The 17563-nt window shown below is 36.0% G+C and overlaps 1 protein-coding gene across 8 annotated transcripts in view; it reads left to right on the forward strand.

Annotated features, from left to right (window-relative positions):
• The first annotated feature begins 246 nt into the window (after positions 1 to 246).
• The window catches only part of LOC128675116 (uncharacterized), a 34122-nt gene continuing 16805 nt past the window's right edge, over positions 247 to 17563 (forward strand). For 3 of the 8 annotated variants that reach the window (XR_008405235.2, XM_053754275.2, XM_053754333.2), the window contains exons 1-26: positions 247 to 591; positions 961 to 1086; positions 1390 to 1624; positions 2166 to 2318; positions 2971 to 3063; positions 3545 to 3595; positions 4712 to 4796; positions 5385 to 5508; positions 6196 to 6323; positions 6985 to 7065; positions 7537 to 7611; positions 8650 to 8727; positions 9253 to 9330; positions 9433 to 9498; positions 9616 to 9687; positions 10567 to 10614; positions 11221 to 11361; positions 11569 to 11649; positions 12355 to 12498; positions 13107 to 13228; positions 13657 to 14342; positions 14715 to 14894; positions 15434 to 15544; positions 15918 to 16046; positions 16566 to 16620; positions 17085 to 17193. Coding sequence is in view for 7 of the 8 variants with exons in the window: in XM_053754275.2 (XP_053610250.1) it covers positions 522 to 591; positions 961 to 1086; positions 1390 to 1624; positions 2166 to 2318; positions 2971 to 3063; positions 3545 to 3595; positions 4712 to 4796; positions 5385 to 5508; positions 6196 to 6323; positions 6985 to 7065; positions 7537 to 7611; positions 8650 to 8727; positions 9253 to 9330; positions 9433 to 9498; positions 9616 to 9687; positions 10567 to 10614; positions 11221 to 11361; positions 11569 to 11649; positions 12355 to 12498; positions 13107 to 13228; positions 13657 to 14342; positions 14715 to 14894; positions 15434 to 15544; positions 15918 to 16046; positions 16566 to 16620; positions 17085 to 17193 (3321 nt within the window). In the remaining variant the exon portion in view is untranslated. Of the gene's footprint in view, positions 592 to 960; positions 1087 to 1309; positions 1625 to 2165; positions 2319 to 2970; positions 3064 to 3544; positions 3596 to 4711; positions 4797 to 5384; positions 5509 to 6195; positions 6324 to 6984; positions 7066 to 7536; positions 7612 to 8649; positions 8728 to 9252; positions 9331 to 9432; positions 9499 to 9615; positions 9688 to 10566; positions 10615 to 11220; positions 11362 to 11568; positions 11650 to 12354; positions 12499 to 13106; positions 13229 to 13656; positions 14343 to 14570; positions 14667 to 14714; positions 14895 to 15433; positions 15545 to 15917; positions 16047 to 16565; positions 16621 to 17084; positions 17194 to 17563 lie in introns of all 8 variants that reach the window. The other 5 variants (XM_053754292.2, XM_053754283.2, XM_053754310.2 and 2 more) reach the window with 5 other exon arrangements.

Genomic DNA, 17563 nt, shown 5'->3' on the forward strand with positions numbered 1-17563 from the left:
AGTAAGGGATAGAGATAGCAATAAATTCAATTTACTCCTTTATTATTTAGTACGAAACGAACACATATTGCAAATTCGTAACAGCACTATAATACACCTAAGTGTAATACATCTAAGTGTTTTAGACGTTATTTTTATTTTGTGTTTTCGTTTATATTAGTTGTGGTTTTAGTGGTTGGCAACACAGGCGTCATTCTGTCACTTTATCCACCAAAGCACAGATTAAATAATACCCCAGTAACCAAAGTTTGTTTTTATTTGACAATTAAAATTTTCTGGTTGCTATGGCGGCATTTTCATTTTTTCAGCGTATAAATTCTCAAATTAATGGCACATATCGCAGAGTATTGACGATCATCACGAAATTCAAGCTATGTCGCGCCGAAATAAGATACGCGAGGTTGTAGGTGGTGGCACCGTGAGAAGTATTCAAATGAAATAAAGCCATATAATCAGCGATCGAGTGATTTCGACGTTAAAATTGTTTTCTTTAGTATATTGTAAATGTCCAAGTGTAAACGATGAATGCTGCCAGTAAAGAGAAAATTAGCCGTGATAATGCCAGGAGTCATTCTGCTAAATCTGACAGAGGTAGGTACATAGCTATACTTCAAATGGCACCTACCTAATTTTAAAACTTCAAAAACTTTGAAAAAGTATGCACTTAGGTACCTACCTAACCAAGATATTTATAAGATCAGAGTGTAACAATATGAGGGGTGAGTCTGCAAAGTTGTTCAAAAGAAGCAGAGCACATAACATTTTTATTCATATAAAACAACAGATATGTTGTTCCTGCCTTGACAAACCAACATCTGATTAAGCCATTGATGTGGCTTGGTTCTGCTAATAAAATATTTAGTAAAGAATAGAGGCGTTGCAGATTTACATGCAAAGATAAAATTATAAATTTATTACAATCATGAATCACCGGTTTCAGATAGTTTTGTTTGCTTCCAGTGAAGGCAAGTGTCATAGTCGAAAGTTCTTTGAAGACACACTCCTTAAAAAGAGGAGATGAATTGATTGTTTGTATTTCATTCCACATTATGATCACAAACCTCCGTAATGGAACAATTGACAGAGGTAATTATGTGGTCATTTATGGAAAAATTCTGTTTGAAAAATGTTGTGTTTAATTATCTAATTATATTTAAGCTAGGAACTGAAATACTATGTATATTCACACATTTTGTTACACTCTGAATGTCATATATATTAGTAGACTAATCACTTAAAATTAAAAATCTTTTTCATAACAGACTGGTTCTGTTATAAAATACCAAATAAGTTAATGACAACTTTTCAGAATCAGATCCATTGCATGCCAAAGACTAAATGAAGAAGTGAAAAAACTTGAAGTATCAATAGAATTTTTTTTTGGAACAGATATGGTACCTCCTCACCGGGTATGTCCATCGAAACTGACTAAGCAGGAATTGGAAGACCTGTACTTTGTCTTGATGGACACAAACCTGGACCTGAAGAAGACGGTGAACACCCAACAGGACAACATCAAGCAGCTGAATACCAAGGTGCACCGGTTGCTGACCGCTCAGAAAGGGACTTCCAAGGATGTGTGCTGCCCTCAGACTAAGGCTGTGGTTAACGAGCAAAAGGATATGTATGATTTTCTAATTGTGTTATTTATTTAACCTTTAGTGTACAAAATAAAAGTAAATGGGTGATGGGTGGACACAATATTATCATTGATAAGCATTATCTAATAGGACAAAGAGAAAATTTTATGTGGGTGCAAAATATAAATTCCCAATATTCGTCTTGTCAGTTGATGATTCTTATTGCGACATTTTTACATCTATATGAAATTATTATTTTTATTTATTTGCATCTAATATTATGAACATTAATGAATTTAGAATTAATTATTTATTTGTATTCTTTACCAGACTTTTTTTTATGGAAGCAATAAAGGCAAAGTCAAAGCATTTATTATGATATAAGATATTCATACCTAGGCTCTTTTACACATCACATCACTACTATGATTTCGGAATCAACAATTTTATTAATTTGAATATTCATCATTATCAGCCTACTCTTACATTCCACATTATGGTGTGTATGATGGGTACTGCATATAAACTCCTCCACTTTTCCTTATCACCATAATTTAAAAATTAGCACAGATGTTTTACCTACAGAATAGCTGACTTAAAGAAAGCGAACGACCGTATGTCAGAAAGAATCCGTATCCTGAACATGAGACTGTGCTCGGCCAAACAGTTCCTGAGGACCAATCCCTCTCTCACAACCCGCTGCGCCAAGTGCTGCATCGCACCACCCGCTTCTTTGAAGTAAGTGTGGGAAGATTATTCAAATTCTAATTCAGAGAATTATTTATTATACTTTGCATGATATACTTAATGAATTGACGTAAGAAATTTACTTGTAAACCAAATCTCCATATTTCAGTTTTGACCCTGTATAAATACAAGCAACAGGCAACAACAAGCAACAGGGTATAATCTCGACAGATAATACAGGTCGTAACCTGTATTATCTGTCGAGATTTCCCATTCTAGTTTTCCCTGTAGTTATTTATATATATTTGCAAACATTAAGTAAATAAATTGGCCCATATTCGTCTTTTAGCGGCTGGCGGAGCATGGAAATCCCATAAAAAAATAAAATCAAAGTCATGTGTATATCTATTACAACATTATTATATATATTCAGATGTTTGGATTATGTAATAACCTAGGTATGTTTCTATTAACATCTATAATTAATTATATCGTAATAGGCTTCATATTTTCATACAAAATACCTAGATTATCGACTTGAGGTTGCGTTAACGTTGAAAGAAACTAATTTTACTTAGTATAATCATTATCATGCCAGACGGGCTGACATGCTGTCTGTACGCGCGTCATTTAAAAGCAGTTTAACGAAAGATGCGGGGTCGCTCACTACTGCTACTATTGCAATAAGTATTTTTTTTTCCAGAAACTCTTCAGTATCCGTGTTGCATAAAAAGAGCGATGACTACAAATCTGTAGAGAGCTGTTCTCGAGATGCTGAGAAGCAAGTTTTAACTAGGTATTTACTACAGTGGTAGACCAGTGGGTCTAGATCTAGTCAATTACCACTGGTACTTTTGCATAGATAGGTATACATTTTCGGAAATTGTTTTTATAAATTGTTGTAATTATATTCATGAATGATTGTAAATACCTACTCGAACAAAAGTTTCCTTTATTATGTATTGTCTTTAGAACATACTTAGCTAAAGCAATAGTGCATACACGCTTAGGATGCTAAGTTGGTATACTATTAGTTACTAAGAATGTAATATTATTACTTAGTGTTTGTTGTGTTGCTTTATAAATAAATAAAAAAAAATAAAATAAATTCGTATGATATTTATACAATAATCATTTTTTTGTATGTATGTAAGTTTGGGACGCGATAACTTTTGAACCGTTGGTATGATTATGATGAAATTTAAAAGGTATGTAGCATCTGTCAATAGAATTTTTAAGTTCGTGTTTAATTAATACATTATTTCATTTACTTACAGAGACTACGCGTCGACCAGAACAACGGAAACCGAAACCGATGAACCAGAAAAGTATGTATAACTAGCTGTTGCCCGTAGCTCGTCCCGCGGAAGTTAATCTACATCTCTTCCAAATTTCATTAATCGGCTCGCCTGACAGACTTTCGTATTTATAATATTATATTAAAGTATGAATACAACCTTTTTATATTATCAAGCAGACAAACAGCCCTGCGGCTCATCTGATGGTAAGCGGTCACACAGCCTAAAGATGCCTCCAACACCAGAAGTGTAGTCACACGCGCGTTGCCTATTTTGTGTCCTAGGATCTTTTGCCACAGTACCCTGTAATTACACTGCGTCTCTCACCCTTCATACCAGAACAACAGTGCAAGCACTGCTGTTTGGATGAAATAGATGGGAGTAAAGTACCCATGCAGCCGAACTTTGTATCAAGGTCGACCTTTTGCTCTGATTCATTATTCCTCGACGACGACCTAGGTGGCGAAGTGGCAAAGTGCTTGCCTCTGAACCGAGAGGTCCCGGGTTCGATCCCCGGTCGGGTCATGATGGAAAATGATCTTTTTCTGATTGGCCCGGGTCTTGGATGTTTATCCATATGTATTGTATTTGTTATAAAATATAGTATCGTTGAATTAGTATTCCATAACACAAGTCTCGAACTTACTTTGGGGCTACCTCAATCTGTGATTTGTCCTGATATATTTATTATTCTTTTTGGGAACTCCGGGAAACTGTTTGTGCTCCTATACTATATACAAAATTTTAGCTAGCTTCTAATTTTATTTATGTAGCCATGTCCCAATCAACTACATGCGGCGATATTCCCGATCCGATACGACAATGGAGCCTTCTAGAGGCGCGGCAAGTAGTCATAGAAGTCATGTCAGATGCCTTTAGGCGACTTGAATAAAATTTGATGTCTGTGTTAGCATTAACACACTCGATATGATGATGATCTTCAAGAATCGAGTCTATAACCTCTTGAAAGACCGGCAATGATCTTGTGATGTCCGTGGTGTTGCGGTTGCTTCTGGGCACCGGTGATCACTTACCATCATGTACTATTACATACATAAAGCGTGGTGTTTTTGAGTTACGAATATACAGACATTCGAAATGTACATAGGCATTGTAACCTGATAATGTTAAACTTTTGTTACGCAGGGAGTCTCTCGAGGCTAGTTGCAAAGAAAAAAAATATAAAACTCAATTGGAAGAGTTGAAACACAAAATTATAGATTTGCAAGAGGTAAGATTTGTTTTTTTTTCCTCTTTAAATAAATAGACTGCTTTATGTGTAACGGCGGGTGAAATTTTCAATGTAATGTACTTTATTTCAATTCAATACTTATTTTACATAGGTTTGCAATCGAATACTATAAGTCCGCCATAGGTCCATATGTTGTCAAATTTAATTAATATTTATTTTTGAAATTTTAAAATTAAATTATTTGCTCAAAATTAAGGTCTCATTATCACTATGAGCAATTTTACTATAAGTCCGCCATAGGTCTCCATACGTTGTCAAATTTGATTAATATTTATTTTTGAAATTTTAAAATTAAATTATTTGCTCAAAATTAAGGTCTCATTATCACTATGAGCAATTTTACTATAAGTCCGCCATAGGTCCATATGTTGTCAAATTTAATTAATATTTATTTTTGAAATTTTAAAATTAAATTATTTGCTCAAAATTAAGGTCTCATTATCACTATGAGCAATTTCTCCCATGCAACCTCGCTCACGATCGCCGTCATTCAATTATCGTATTTGGTTTTTTAAATATCTATATCCATTTTATTTTATACCAAGTCAAATAGCCAATTGTGAACAGGAGTCGACCAGACATCACAGCGAGTGTTCCGCGCGCATGTCCCGGCTGGAGACGGAGCTGCAGCTCAGAGCCGAGGGCGAGGCGCGGCTGGCCGACCAGCTGAGGGCTGCTGCAGCGCACTGCTGTCAGTAGTGCTATACACCAACTGAAGAACAGATTATACGAATCAAATTCATTTTACCAGTCTTAGCAGAATATGTGATAAAATGTCTAAGACTTCACTATGTTTAGAAGGGAAACACGGGCGAAACTGCTGACGCTCAATTCTCAAAGTAAAAAAAAGTTAAACAAACGTGTTGGCGAGTATTAGTGGAAAACTATAATACTTTCTATAAAAATCCTTTGTAGAATAATTTGTTTATACTATTTTTAAATTATCGCTAATAACTTAAGAAAAAAATAATTAAAAAAGCGATACTGACGCTAGTGTTCTTGTAAGTATGAACGGCGTCTTAGGTTGATCAAAACATTTAATATTTCCTTTTTATATTTATTTAATATTTTTTTTTAGCCTTTGTGCCTTTTTATTTTATTTTTGTATTGTTATTTTTTTGTAATTTCGCTTTTGGTGCAATAAAGAGTATTGTATTGTATTAATAGGGACAAATCACACAGATTGAGCTACCCCCAAAGTATATTCGAAACTTGTGTTATGGGATACTAACTCAACGATACTATATTTTATAACATATACATACATCATGAGCTGACCGGGAATCGAACCCGGGACATCCAGTGTAGCAGTTCAGCATTAAGCCACGTAGGTCGGCAAAACAAGTATAATTGTGTATATTCTTTGTACGTTCATCAGACGAGATATCGGCCCAACTGTTGATTGAGAAGAACAAAGTGGCAGAATTAGAGACGCGAGTGAAGGCAGCCGATCTATCCGGACAAGTGGTGAAGGCTTTGGAGAAACGACAGTCCATCGCGTTCGTTGTAAGGCTTTTAACATTCATGTGTCTTGATTTTATTTTAGTCACTGATCATTTAAATTGAAATTCATAACGTACAAGTTGATTTTTTTATAGCATATAGTATGTTTTTTCATATCATTACTTGATAGAATATGACGTGAAAAAGTCCCTGTGAAGGTCTAATTTCTGAAGAAATGATTTGATTAAATAATATAAATGTCATGACTTTGCGTCTTGTCGTGTTGAGCCGATTTTGACAAAATATGAAACGGATACAGTTGTTGACCCGAGGTCAAACGAAGATTAATTACCGCGGGTGAAGTTCCGCAACTTCAACTAAATAAATGAAATAAATTTTAACTTTGGCGCGTTCTTGCATATAAATAATAAATAAATATATTAGGACAAATCGCACAGATTGAGCTAGCCTCAAAGTAAGTTGAGACTTGTGTTATGGAATACTAACTCAACGATACTATGTTTTATAACAAATACATATACATATAGATAAACATCCAAGATCCAGGCCAATCAGAAAAAAAAAAACATTTTCTATTATGACCCGACCGAGGATCGAACCCGGGACCTCTCGGTTCAGAGGCAAGCACTTTACCACTGCGCCACCGAGGTCGTCATGCATCTTAAAAATAATAAATCTATACCTACTTCATTTTGTTGAACAGACTCCAGACTTGCAGACAAAGAGTGGTGGTGTGGCGCTCAAGGAAATAGAGTCTCGACCGTCAACATCCACGTGCATTATAGTGAGTCACACTCCTCTGTCTCTCATTTTCCCTTGTTCCCAGTTAATTTCGACCCGAAATTAACTCGCCGTGTGACGCCGTAAATCCCGGGGTCAGCATATAAATAATCAGAAATCACACTATTGGTGAAAACCGTAATAAACTGATAATTCGTCACAGATTTATTTTTAACCCCCGACGCAAAAAGAGGGGTGTTATAAGTTTTACGTGTCCATCTGTGTATCTGTCTGTGGTTAGCTCCCAAGCTTTTATTTTTTTCCAACAAAACAAGATTTTTTTGTGTCATAGATAATTTTATCCCGAGGGTTCTTGGCGATGTTTCATGTAAATCTGTTCAGCCGTTCAAAAGTTGTAGTGAAATGAATATTGAAAGTCGGCTTTCTTTTAATTTGTCTAACAAATAAACTTGTAATATTATAATAGGTAAGATAAGAATATGTTGTCGCTCTAATATTATTTTTCTATATACAGCACACGCAAGACAAACATCCTAAAAACTTCATTATGACTAACGAATTGGAGAAGCGGCTGAGTGCAACCTCTACTGTAAGTTAAAATTCCTATTATTATACATAGAACCATGGTTCTCAACCTTTTTTTATATAGTGGGCAAACGAGCATGCTGGTCGCCTGATCATCATCATATCGAGTGTGTTATTGCAAACAATGGTGTCAGATTTTATTCAAGTCACCTAAAGGCACCTGACACGACTTTTACCGCCATCTAGTGGCAGGTGGCCGCATACACACTAGTGAACTAAACTGTCCATTGTGCAGGTTTCCTCACGATGTTTTCCTTCACCGGAAGCAAGTGGTGGTATAAGAAAACTAATATATATGAGTCAGATTGGTATACAAACGCATCTGGCACGAGTGGGATACGAACCTGAGACCTTTCGTTCCACAGTCTTGACCATTACACCACCACCCCTGATTGTAAGCAAACACCGTAGTCCGGCAACCCGATTCAATATATTTTTGTAATGGAACCAATTTTGGAAAGCTAAGAACTTAACGGAGCCCTAAATGAAAACTTATATTATTTTGTCACATAAATTATCTCTTTCGTCTGAGCATATCTCCGGTTTCTTCCTTAGCCATTAAGTATAGGAGTCTAGGCTCCGCTTGACAATGTTGATGACTTTCAATAAAGTAAATATTGTTTTAAATAAAATACTGCACTGTACTGTTAATGTTTTGTGTATATATTACGTATATATGATAAGAACTTGTTGATGAGAATATAAATATGTCACGGTAAGTTTGATTAATTGAAAATTATTAATAATTTTACAACATTATTAATAATAACCACGTGGTAAATATTAATAATAAATTGAAATTAATTGCTTTTATTAGTTATTATTAATAATTTGCTGCACAGGTTGGTTGAAGTAATAAAGTAAGACCCAAGGTTTTAATACAACGGGTTAAAAATTCAAGTCGGACAGCGACGCAGGGGGTGCAGGGGGGCGCAGCGCCCCGCATTTATTAATTATATATAGCTCACAATTATTAATATTTTTTAATTAATCACTCTTACCGTAGTATAGATACTAAAAACATGTTCTGTGTTGTTTACAGCCGGGCCAAAACGTACAATCAAAAAGCAGTGATATTGTGGACAGAGACGGCCATAGTCGATATTTGAAATCTTTTGGTGTGAGTTACTATATTATCTTACAATCTTACTTCTTAATAATATCATAAATTCTGTTCTATCCACCAAAATTTCAGTTTGGATATAACAGAATATATTCATATTTGACTAAAACTTATCAATACAACTAGATTCATACCTACATTTTGTTAAGTAAAATAAAACACAAAAACGTAACGGATGTGAATGAGTATTCTCGTTAGAGTTATTCAAATCTATTTGATTAAATTTTGCGTAGGTAACATGTCTTTATCCCTTACCGGCTAGACAGAGCCAAGAGTTTAATAACTCCACTCGTTCGTGACACCGCGACAGAGTAATAAATAACCTATGTTCTCTTTTACCAAGAAATTATACAGAAAATAAATATCATACAGTACAAATAAAAGGCACGTGGACTTAAAATATACCTAAGTATAATATTACTGCACACATAAATATAATTACCTAATTTGTTTAAAGGGCTTAAAAAATAGCGCTTTAAGCCATAGGGATTTAAAAAAAATGCTTGTTTTTATTTTAAATAGGAAACTCAAGATGCACAGGAAAAAAGCGGTGAAAATAAAACCAGAGACGGCGAGAAACGCCAATCAATATCATTTCTTGTGAGTAGTGTCATTATTTTAACACAATGTGTGTGTGTCCATATTGTGACAAATCAACATACAGCCAGCGATATTGAATATTAATTTTGTATTCCGTTATAGATGGATCCGAACGAACAGGCGAAAAATGATGACATTATGAATATGGATAGAAAATCTTCAATCCATGTGAGTTGATTTTTACGTAATTATCGACCTTAAGATGTTTTATTTACATCCCAAATTAGGTTGTTTTTTGTGTTTATCGATTACAAATAAAAATACACATTTTATATCTTGTTCTAGCTAAATGGAACTGCACCAGTTATCGGCGAACGTTCGGTGTCTGGCCAGGAGAGGCGTCAATCTGTTTGTAGTGTGAGAGTTAACTTTCAATTTAGAATTAGTTCTTATCGAGTGTGTATTAAGGGTGCTCCCACACAGAGTGTTACCAAATGTTATATAACACTTGCTGTCTTTGACACTCTTTTATCAAGAAAAGACACAACAATTTTTTATTTAAAAATTTTCGCGTCTTCACCTTAACCACTGTTGTCATATTCAAGTCTCCCAAATAGAATATCTAAAAAATGCCAGATAAAAGGCAACACAAAAACTTCATGGTAGATTAGTAGCCAAGGGCTGTAAGGCATCAACTGCAGCCCGAGATATTTAGCCTATAGTTCGAGGGTGCAATTGATGCTTACACCCTATCTCGATTGTGAAGTAAGTAGAAAAAACAACGGAATTACAAGAGTAAAACATTTTATTAGTTAAAATGTATAAGTTTTCTATTCCCGCCTTTTTCATTAAAAAGAACCAAGTAAAGAACTTTTAATTTTTTTTTTTTCAAGAACGAAATCGAGCGTCGCGTTTCGATATTTAAAATTGATTACTATTATACGAAGCGACCTCTTTGGTCATTGGGCTGAATGCATGATGTCTATTGCCAGTATGATGATTATATATACGCGAACTTTTGAAAGAGTGAAGTGTTTTTTTTTTAAATTACTTACCGCCCTAGGGCTTTTCTAGCTACATTTATCACCCTAGAGCGCTTATTGGTCATTTGGGAGTAATAAGGAATTACTTACCGAATATGAGTGATGTAAAAATTTACTTCCTCCTTTCTTTAATAAAAACATACCTAAATAAGAACGTTTATTGAAATGTGAGCTTTAAAAGCACAATACTTGACAACAAATTAGCAGACTGCGCTGTCGTGGCAAAGTAAAGCATCCGTGTATTATTTTACAGCGAGAAATGGTACCGGAACGAACATATTCCATGGCTGGAAATCTTAAGGTAATATTTTACTTTTTTTTACACGACTTTCCAAAAAAAAAAGTGGTTGTTCTCAGGGCGTTTCCACCGCTGCCTTTGCACCGCTGTCATTGCAATTTTCAAATTTTAATAAAGACAATAATTAGTTTTTCTTACCTGACTTTAAATAATTAATCTGTAATGTGGTAATATAAATTTTATGAATGATTTTTGAAATAATACCTTCTTTAAGCTTTAAATTTCTCCCATAAAAAAGTAAAGCATAGTTGGACTACACTTCGACTTGGGGCAAAAATATATTTTTGTATGTATGTATGTATGTTTATTTGTTTGTAACGCGATAACTTTTGAATCGTTGGTCTGGTCAATAGAATTTTCAAGTTCGTGGGGCACGAAATTGGTTTTCGAAATATTAACAATTTTGTAAAAATATATTGTGATCGCGAGGTCTAAGTTCACGGCAAACAACTAGTATAAGCTAAAATATGTTTTGTCACTATCGCTCTTTATAATATTTGCCATTGACAGAAAGAGACAACATATTTAAGCTTAAAGTATGTTTTAGTCTTTGTTTATAAGTATATTTTTATTCGGAACGATGAAGTTAGAAAAATAAATAATGACCAGGTGGGAGAGGAGCCGGTGACACAAGATTACCCGGGCCCCAAGCCGTGCCCCAGCGGCGCCCCGGACGCCCCCAGCCCCGCCAAGTCCAAGCACTCCGACGACTCGGGGTATAATGATAATCTCACCAGCGAGGAAGAACGGGTATCTACTTCTCTCTCTCTCTCTCTCTCTCTCTCTCTCTCTAATCTGAGCGTTTTTAAGGTTTTTTTCGCAGCTGTTGAGCGTGGCTCAGGGTCAGATTTCCCATTTTCTCGTCTCGACGAAGTTGAAAGCAGGCGGCTAATCGTAAAATCACAGCCAAATGTTCAAAAGTTTATACGCTGACCTTATATCTATCATTGTTTACAGGTGCTAGCTAAAATAAACGCGGAGCTTGTAAAAAAGATAAAGGACTTGCAAGAAAAGTTAGATGTATTGAGGATTGCTTCCGTAAGTTCTGTTCTCTTTCATACTTTTATGTTATACTGGCGGCCCGTCCCAGCTTCACTCGGGTAAAAAAACCATATTAAATGTATACTAAAAGATGTGCACATTCCTGAAGCTTTACTTAAGGAATGTGCACATCTTTTAAAATAATACGCAGCTTCAGGAATCGCAGATGTTATAAAAGAACCCGCATATATGGACAGATAGCGGTACCCGACTTTGTTTTATGTGTAGTGATGTATTAGATACTGCTTTATCGATGGTGTCTTATTGGTCTGCACAAATATGTTTCGCCACGTCGACACGCTACAGAAGAAGATATATTGAGACTATCATCATATATAAACGGAATACTTCATTATTCCGTTTTATTAACGATACAAACGTTATGTCGGTCTGTTGCGATGTATACGTGATATTTACATATATGATTACATTGAACCAAATACCAGCGTCCGTTGCGAATTAAATCGCATGAAGATCATAGCACACTTCTACCGCACTCTGCAATTAGCAAGATGACGTTTATTGACAAGTAACTTTAACAAGACGACAATTGACAGCGACCAGTCAATGTAAATTGTGTCTACAGAGGACACTATAAGGCTCATTTTTCGATGAACATCATTTTGCTGGGTGGCGGTGCGGTTGAAGTGTACTCCATTTATTGTTTTATTTTCTATTTAATCGACGTGTTTGTTTTTACAGGCCGGAATCAAAGCTGGCCAAATGACAAAAGCGACTGAAACTAAAAAGGCTGACGTTGATCCCAGGGTGAACGACTGTGTAAGGAACGAAAGGGTAGCAAATGATGCAAAGCCCCAAATAAATTCTAAAGAGGGAACTGTGCAGGTACTCGAAATTTAGTTTTTATATTTCTAAATAAATAAATAAATATATTAGGACAAATCACACAGATTGAGCTAGCCCCGAAGTAAGTTCGAGACTTGTGTTATGGGATACTAACTCAACGATACTATATTTTATAACAAATACATACATATATAGATAAACATCCAAGACCCGGGCCAATCAGAAAAATATCATTTTCCATCATAACCCGACCGGGGATCGAACCCGGGACCTCTCGGTTCAGTGGCAAGAACCTTACCACTGCGCCATCGAGGTCGTCAATAATAATAATATTACTTTAAAGACTTGTATGTTTGAGGCGGATAATCGTATTTGTGACTTTGTATGTTTGAGGCGGATAATCTCCGAAACTACCGAACCATTTTCTAAAATTCTTTCACCGTTAGAAAGTTACATTATCCAAGGTCCCACGGGAGCGAAGCCCCGGGCAACATCTAGTAAAGTATATAAACTATAATTTTAGTTAAAGGTTATTTCCTATGACTTCACATTACTGATGCTCAATCAATTTATTTTGTCTCCCTACGAAATTTAGATTAATTATTTTCATTATTCTCTTTATACCAATGATAAGCTTTCGTTTCCAGAGCGTCGAAAATGAAAGAAGGAAGGAAACTCCGGAGCAACCGTCGAAAGAAATGGAGTCCGGAACAGAATATTCTCCGATAGATCGCGCCAACCAATTGTGGGCTCAATACTCTGGGAACGAGTAAGTTTTCATTCCGTTCTACCATGTGTCCATCATAGTCCATCTCTGTGTCGAATTCCATCAAAATCGGTCTAGTAGTTTTGGAATTTATTCGCCATGAACACAAATACAAACATGCAAATATTTTATTTTTGTAATATTAGTACCTATATATAACTTTTTTGCAAAGAAATCCCGCCTAATATTTTTTTCTATATAGTCGTTATTGACTCACCTTTGGACAACCGTCTTTTCTAAGTATAAATTGTTTCTTTTAATCTAATTTATACCATCACCTAATATTTGAGTAAAAGGGTAAGAATCTTTCCATCCACAAGTCTATGCTCATTTCAATATACTTTAATCAAACTATAAATAATTTGTCAAAATTAGCTTAATTTGTAATGATTATTTACAAAAATGTACAGTGCTGTATTTATTCTCTGTAGATTTCCGCAAAAAGAAGACAAAATACAATTTTCAAATTTATACATACAGGGTAATTCTATAGATAAATTTGTTCCCACGACATCCGAGGCTGAGCCCGACAGGGACTCAATGACCAGCCGCTCCTCCAAGAAGAAACGAAAGAAATTCTTGGATGAGAAAAATTTTGATACTCAGAACGAACTAGTCGATAAAATTGAAACCGATGATCAAAGATCATACAAAGACAGTAGAGAATATTTCCCATTTTACGAATTTAAAAACGTCAAATCACAAGGTATAATTCAAGACGATAAAGACGGAGATTTGTTCACACCCGGTAACGATAAACCAACAGATGATCTCAAACAAGATTCCAACACACAAACAGGCGCTAAAACTGGTATCAAAATACAAGCCTCTGACAGATATGTACAAGAAGTTTATAAACCGACAGAATATTTAAAACAAGATTTAAATATGCAAACTGATTTAAAAACTGGCGTCAAAATACAGGATAATGATGTGTTTAAACCTGGGGTTGATAAACGAGTGCCTATAGCGCGTCCCAGAGAATCCATCCTGGACCAAGCCGCCCGCGATAGTATTAAAGAAGTGAGGGAACTTCACGGGAAACAGCAAAGTTCGAACAAAATTCGAGATAGCTCAGTAGACTCATCCGATGAAAATGGTTTAAAACCCACTTCAGGTAAGATGACTTTTTATTTTACTAATTAAAATTGTTAAATTGATGAAATTTATCAGTTAGCGTTGGAATGATGTCGTCTCTTTGTTACATTTTGTTAGTCATAACTTATGTCGTTATGCTTGAGCATTACTATCCCTGAGAGCGAACAAAAGTTAAGACCATCCGATTCGGTAAAGCCTTTCAGTTTTAGCGATACTAACGGACATCAATTAATTTTTGTCCATGAAGTCGAAGCAAACTCTATCACGTGGATTAAACGTCGCGCCACGAGCTCCAATGAAGCGTATAGTCACTTTCACAGTTTCAAACTCGGATCTCTGTCTGGTATGCTTTTCTCTTTCCCACTACGATATCTAAAGACTTTATCCACAGAACTTTGCGAGCAAAGCGTTCGGATATGTTCGTGTCCGCGCGCCGCTCGCCGGTCGGTTTCCGTGTTCCGATCGTGCAGCGGAACTTTACGATTCAAAACGATCGACGTTGATGAAACTTTCAAACAGTGTCCCACGTGCAATCCCGGCTCGATTGACGAAAACGCAGGAACTTCGTATGGTAGGGCCACAGTCACATTCCTATTTGTTTAGTAATTAACATTTAATTCCCTATTCATAGATGGACGCGGATGGAGCCAATCCCATGATAGAAACAGAAGTAGTTTTAACAAAAGGCAAATTACACTAAGCACACTTTTAATATACAATGGTCAAAATGATACTGTAGACGTTATGATACTATGAACTTTTTGCACCGGAAGGTTTAGCGGGAATATTACACAAAGTCGACGCAGACTCGGATCATGCAGGAGTTAATGTGATTTCTCATGCTATGTTTACGTTGTAAAATTTGCAGTATGAAGGTATAGATTAGCAATATACGTGCAATGAATCAACAAATTTTTAGCAATGCGGGCCCCAGTATTACGTATAGCTTTATGTATTGCAATGGCTGGCACGTTGACGAAGTCGCTGTTGTCTAATAAATTTGACAAGTAAATGATATTTCAAAAGGTTTCGATTTTGATCACCGGGCCAGACATAATATACATTGTCGTAGTAATATCCCCTAGATTAGTGAAAGTACTTCACCTACAGATAATCCACAATTGAGGTCCATCGCCAACGACGCCAGGTCGCGGACCACGTCGCCGGATAACACGGACCACGAGATATCACATTTGTCCGACCTCCCTCCTGAACATGATGGTAACATTTATTTTAAACTAGAATTTTCGAAAAAGTAGCCAACATCTTAAATTCTATCAATTTACAAGTTTCATCGTAATCCACCCAGAAGATTTTGCGTTGAATGACCTCACAGAATGTGATGTCACATTAACTTGCATTTATAATATTAGTGGAATTAGCATCGATGAAAATTAATTGTTCAATAATCGTGTAACTGGATACCAGAATCGAACTATACCTACATCAAAATGTGTTTTTTTTTTAATTTGTCTCACTGCACGGGCAAAGGTCTCACCTATAATACGAATGATCTTCAACTTTCGATATATACTGACTTTTTAAAATATGCTTTAAATGATGGATTATAAGTTCCGTCCACGATTATTTCTAGTTTCAGGCAAATGTACTCGCCAACTCGTATCTCCGGGCGAACAAAAGATGACGACGACTAGCACAGATACTTATACTGAACATTCATCGGAAATGCCCACCATGAGCGAGGGAGAGGTTATGTGTTCTGGTAAGTTTCTGTCATAATATATTTGGCGCCATTTGCATTGTCACCTTTTTCGTTGTAATCTGACGGATAAATTATCTATCCATCACTTGTGGAGCACAACTTTTAACCCATCTGTATGATAGGCTAGGATTAAATCTTATTCTGCTATCAAACTTCGCCTGCGTGCTCAATCTAGGTGACAAATAATGCTCTACTGCTTTAAACAAATTGCGTCAGGCGCAATGATTACTCTCGATTAGCTTACGCTCTTACTGGTGTAAGGCCTTAGAATGCAACCAGTCTGTGTCCTCCCGTGTATGTTGTACGAGGTGAGTAAGGGACACTTAGTCTTGGCAGGTGACAAGCAACATTACCATTCCCAAGGAGGGTTGACATCGGGCGTATGGAAAATAGTCGAATTTTAAAAGTTTATTTTTACGCTGGGATCGCGACATCACAGCCTCTAATGCCCCGGCAACCATCAAGGATAAGAGAGAGAGCTTACTCTTGTAAAACTTTGTTTTTATTTTTTTATCTCAGCAGCCCGCAGGCGATCTTTTGGTGAGACAAAAGATGAAGCAGTAGGAACAAAAGCGTAAGTAATTGAGTATATTTTAGCATTAGCTTGTTTGGTGTAAATCAGCCCTAAAGTTTGATTCTGTAATCTGTGTCATTAAATTTTGGCACGCGTATGTTAATCAAACGACAATGGAGGATGGGCCATGACTCACCACGCGGGCTCAATGTGGATTGATGTGGAATGGAATAACGTGTCTTCCGAATCTGAATGAATAACCAAGCACAGAGGAGCTAGTGATAATATTTTTTTTAATCACCCATTCCGTGAAAGACCATTACGAACGTTGCTATCGAATTAAAAAAAAAAATACATAGCCTTCCGTCCGCTTTTGTGCCTTTTATTTTTTGTGTATCATATTACTTTTCAGTATTTATCTTTGGTGCAATAATACAAATTGTATTAGCATTTTACAACATATCAGCTTTATTATTAGAACAGCTTTATTATTAGTTCATCTGTGATGAAACTACTTGTTTTAGATACCAAGAAGCAGCATCGATGTCGCAGAAGATGGAACTCGCGCTGCAATCCATCGGGGAGGAGTTAGCTCGTTGTAGGGAGCTATTACAGAGCACACACACACCCGAGGTGAATTTGTGGACTTCCATTTAGATCATTATGTCGTAGCGTACTTCTATCGAAGAAATTACGTTCATTGAAAAGTGAGCCTTAAAGCTTGCTGTGTGGATATACTTTACACTGACAACAAATTAGCGGATTGCTTGGTGTCAGCTCTCGACCTGTCAATGTAAATTATGTCTACAGACGACGTTTTAAAGCTTCATTTTCAATGAACGTCATCTTGCCGCGCGGTAGTGTGTATGTTCTTATATAGTATACAGGGTGGCTTTTAACACACTTTTAAACAATACGTAATTAGTATATTTTCCAAAAAATAAAATTTCATACATGCATTTCATTTATTAATGTCATCGTGTCTTAATACACTCAATGCGTG

This window comes from Plodia interpunctella, chromosome 2 (assembly GCF_027563975.2).
Source record: "Plodia interpunctella isolate USDA-ARS_2022_Savannah chromosome 2, ilPloInte3.2, whole genome shotgun sequence".
In the NCBI taxonomy this organism is placed as follows: domain Eukaryota; kingdom Metazoa; phylum Arthropoda; class Insecta; order Lepidoptera; family Pyralidae; genus Plodia; species Plodia interpunctella.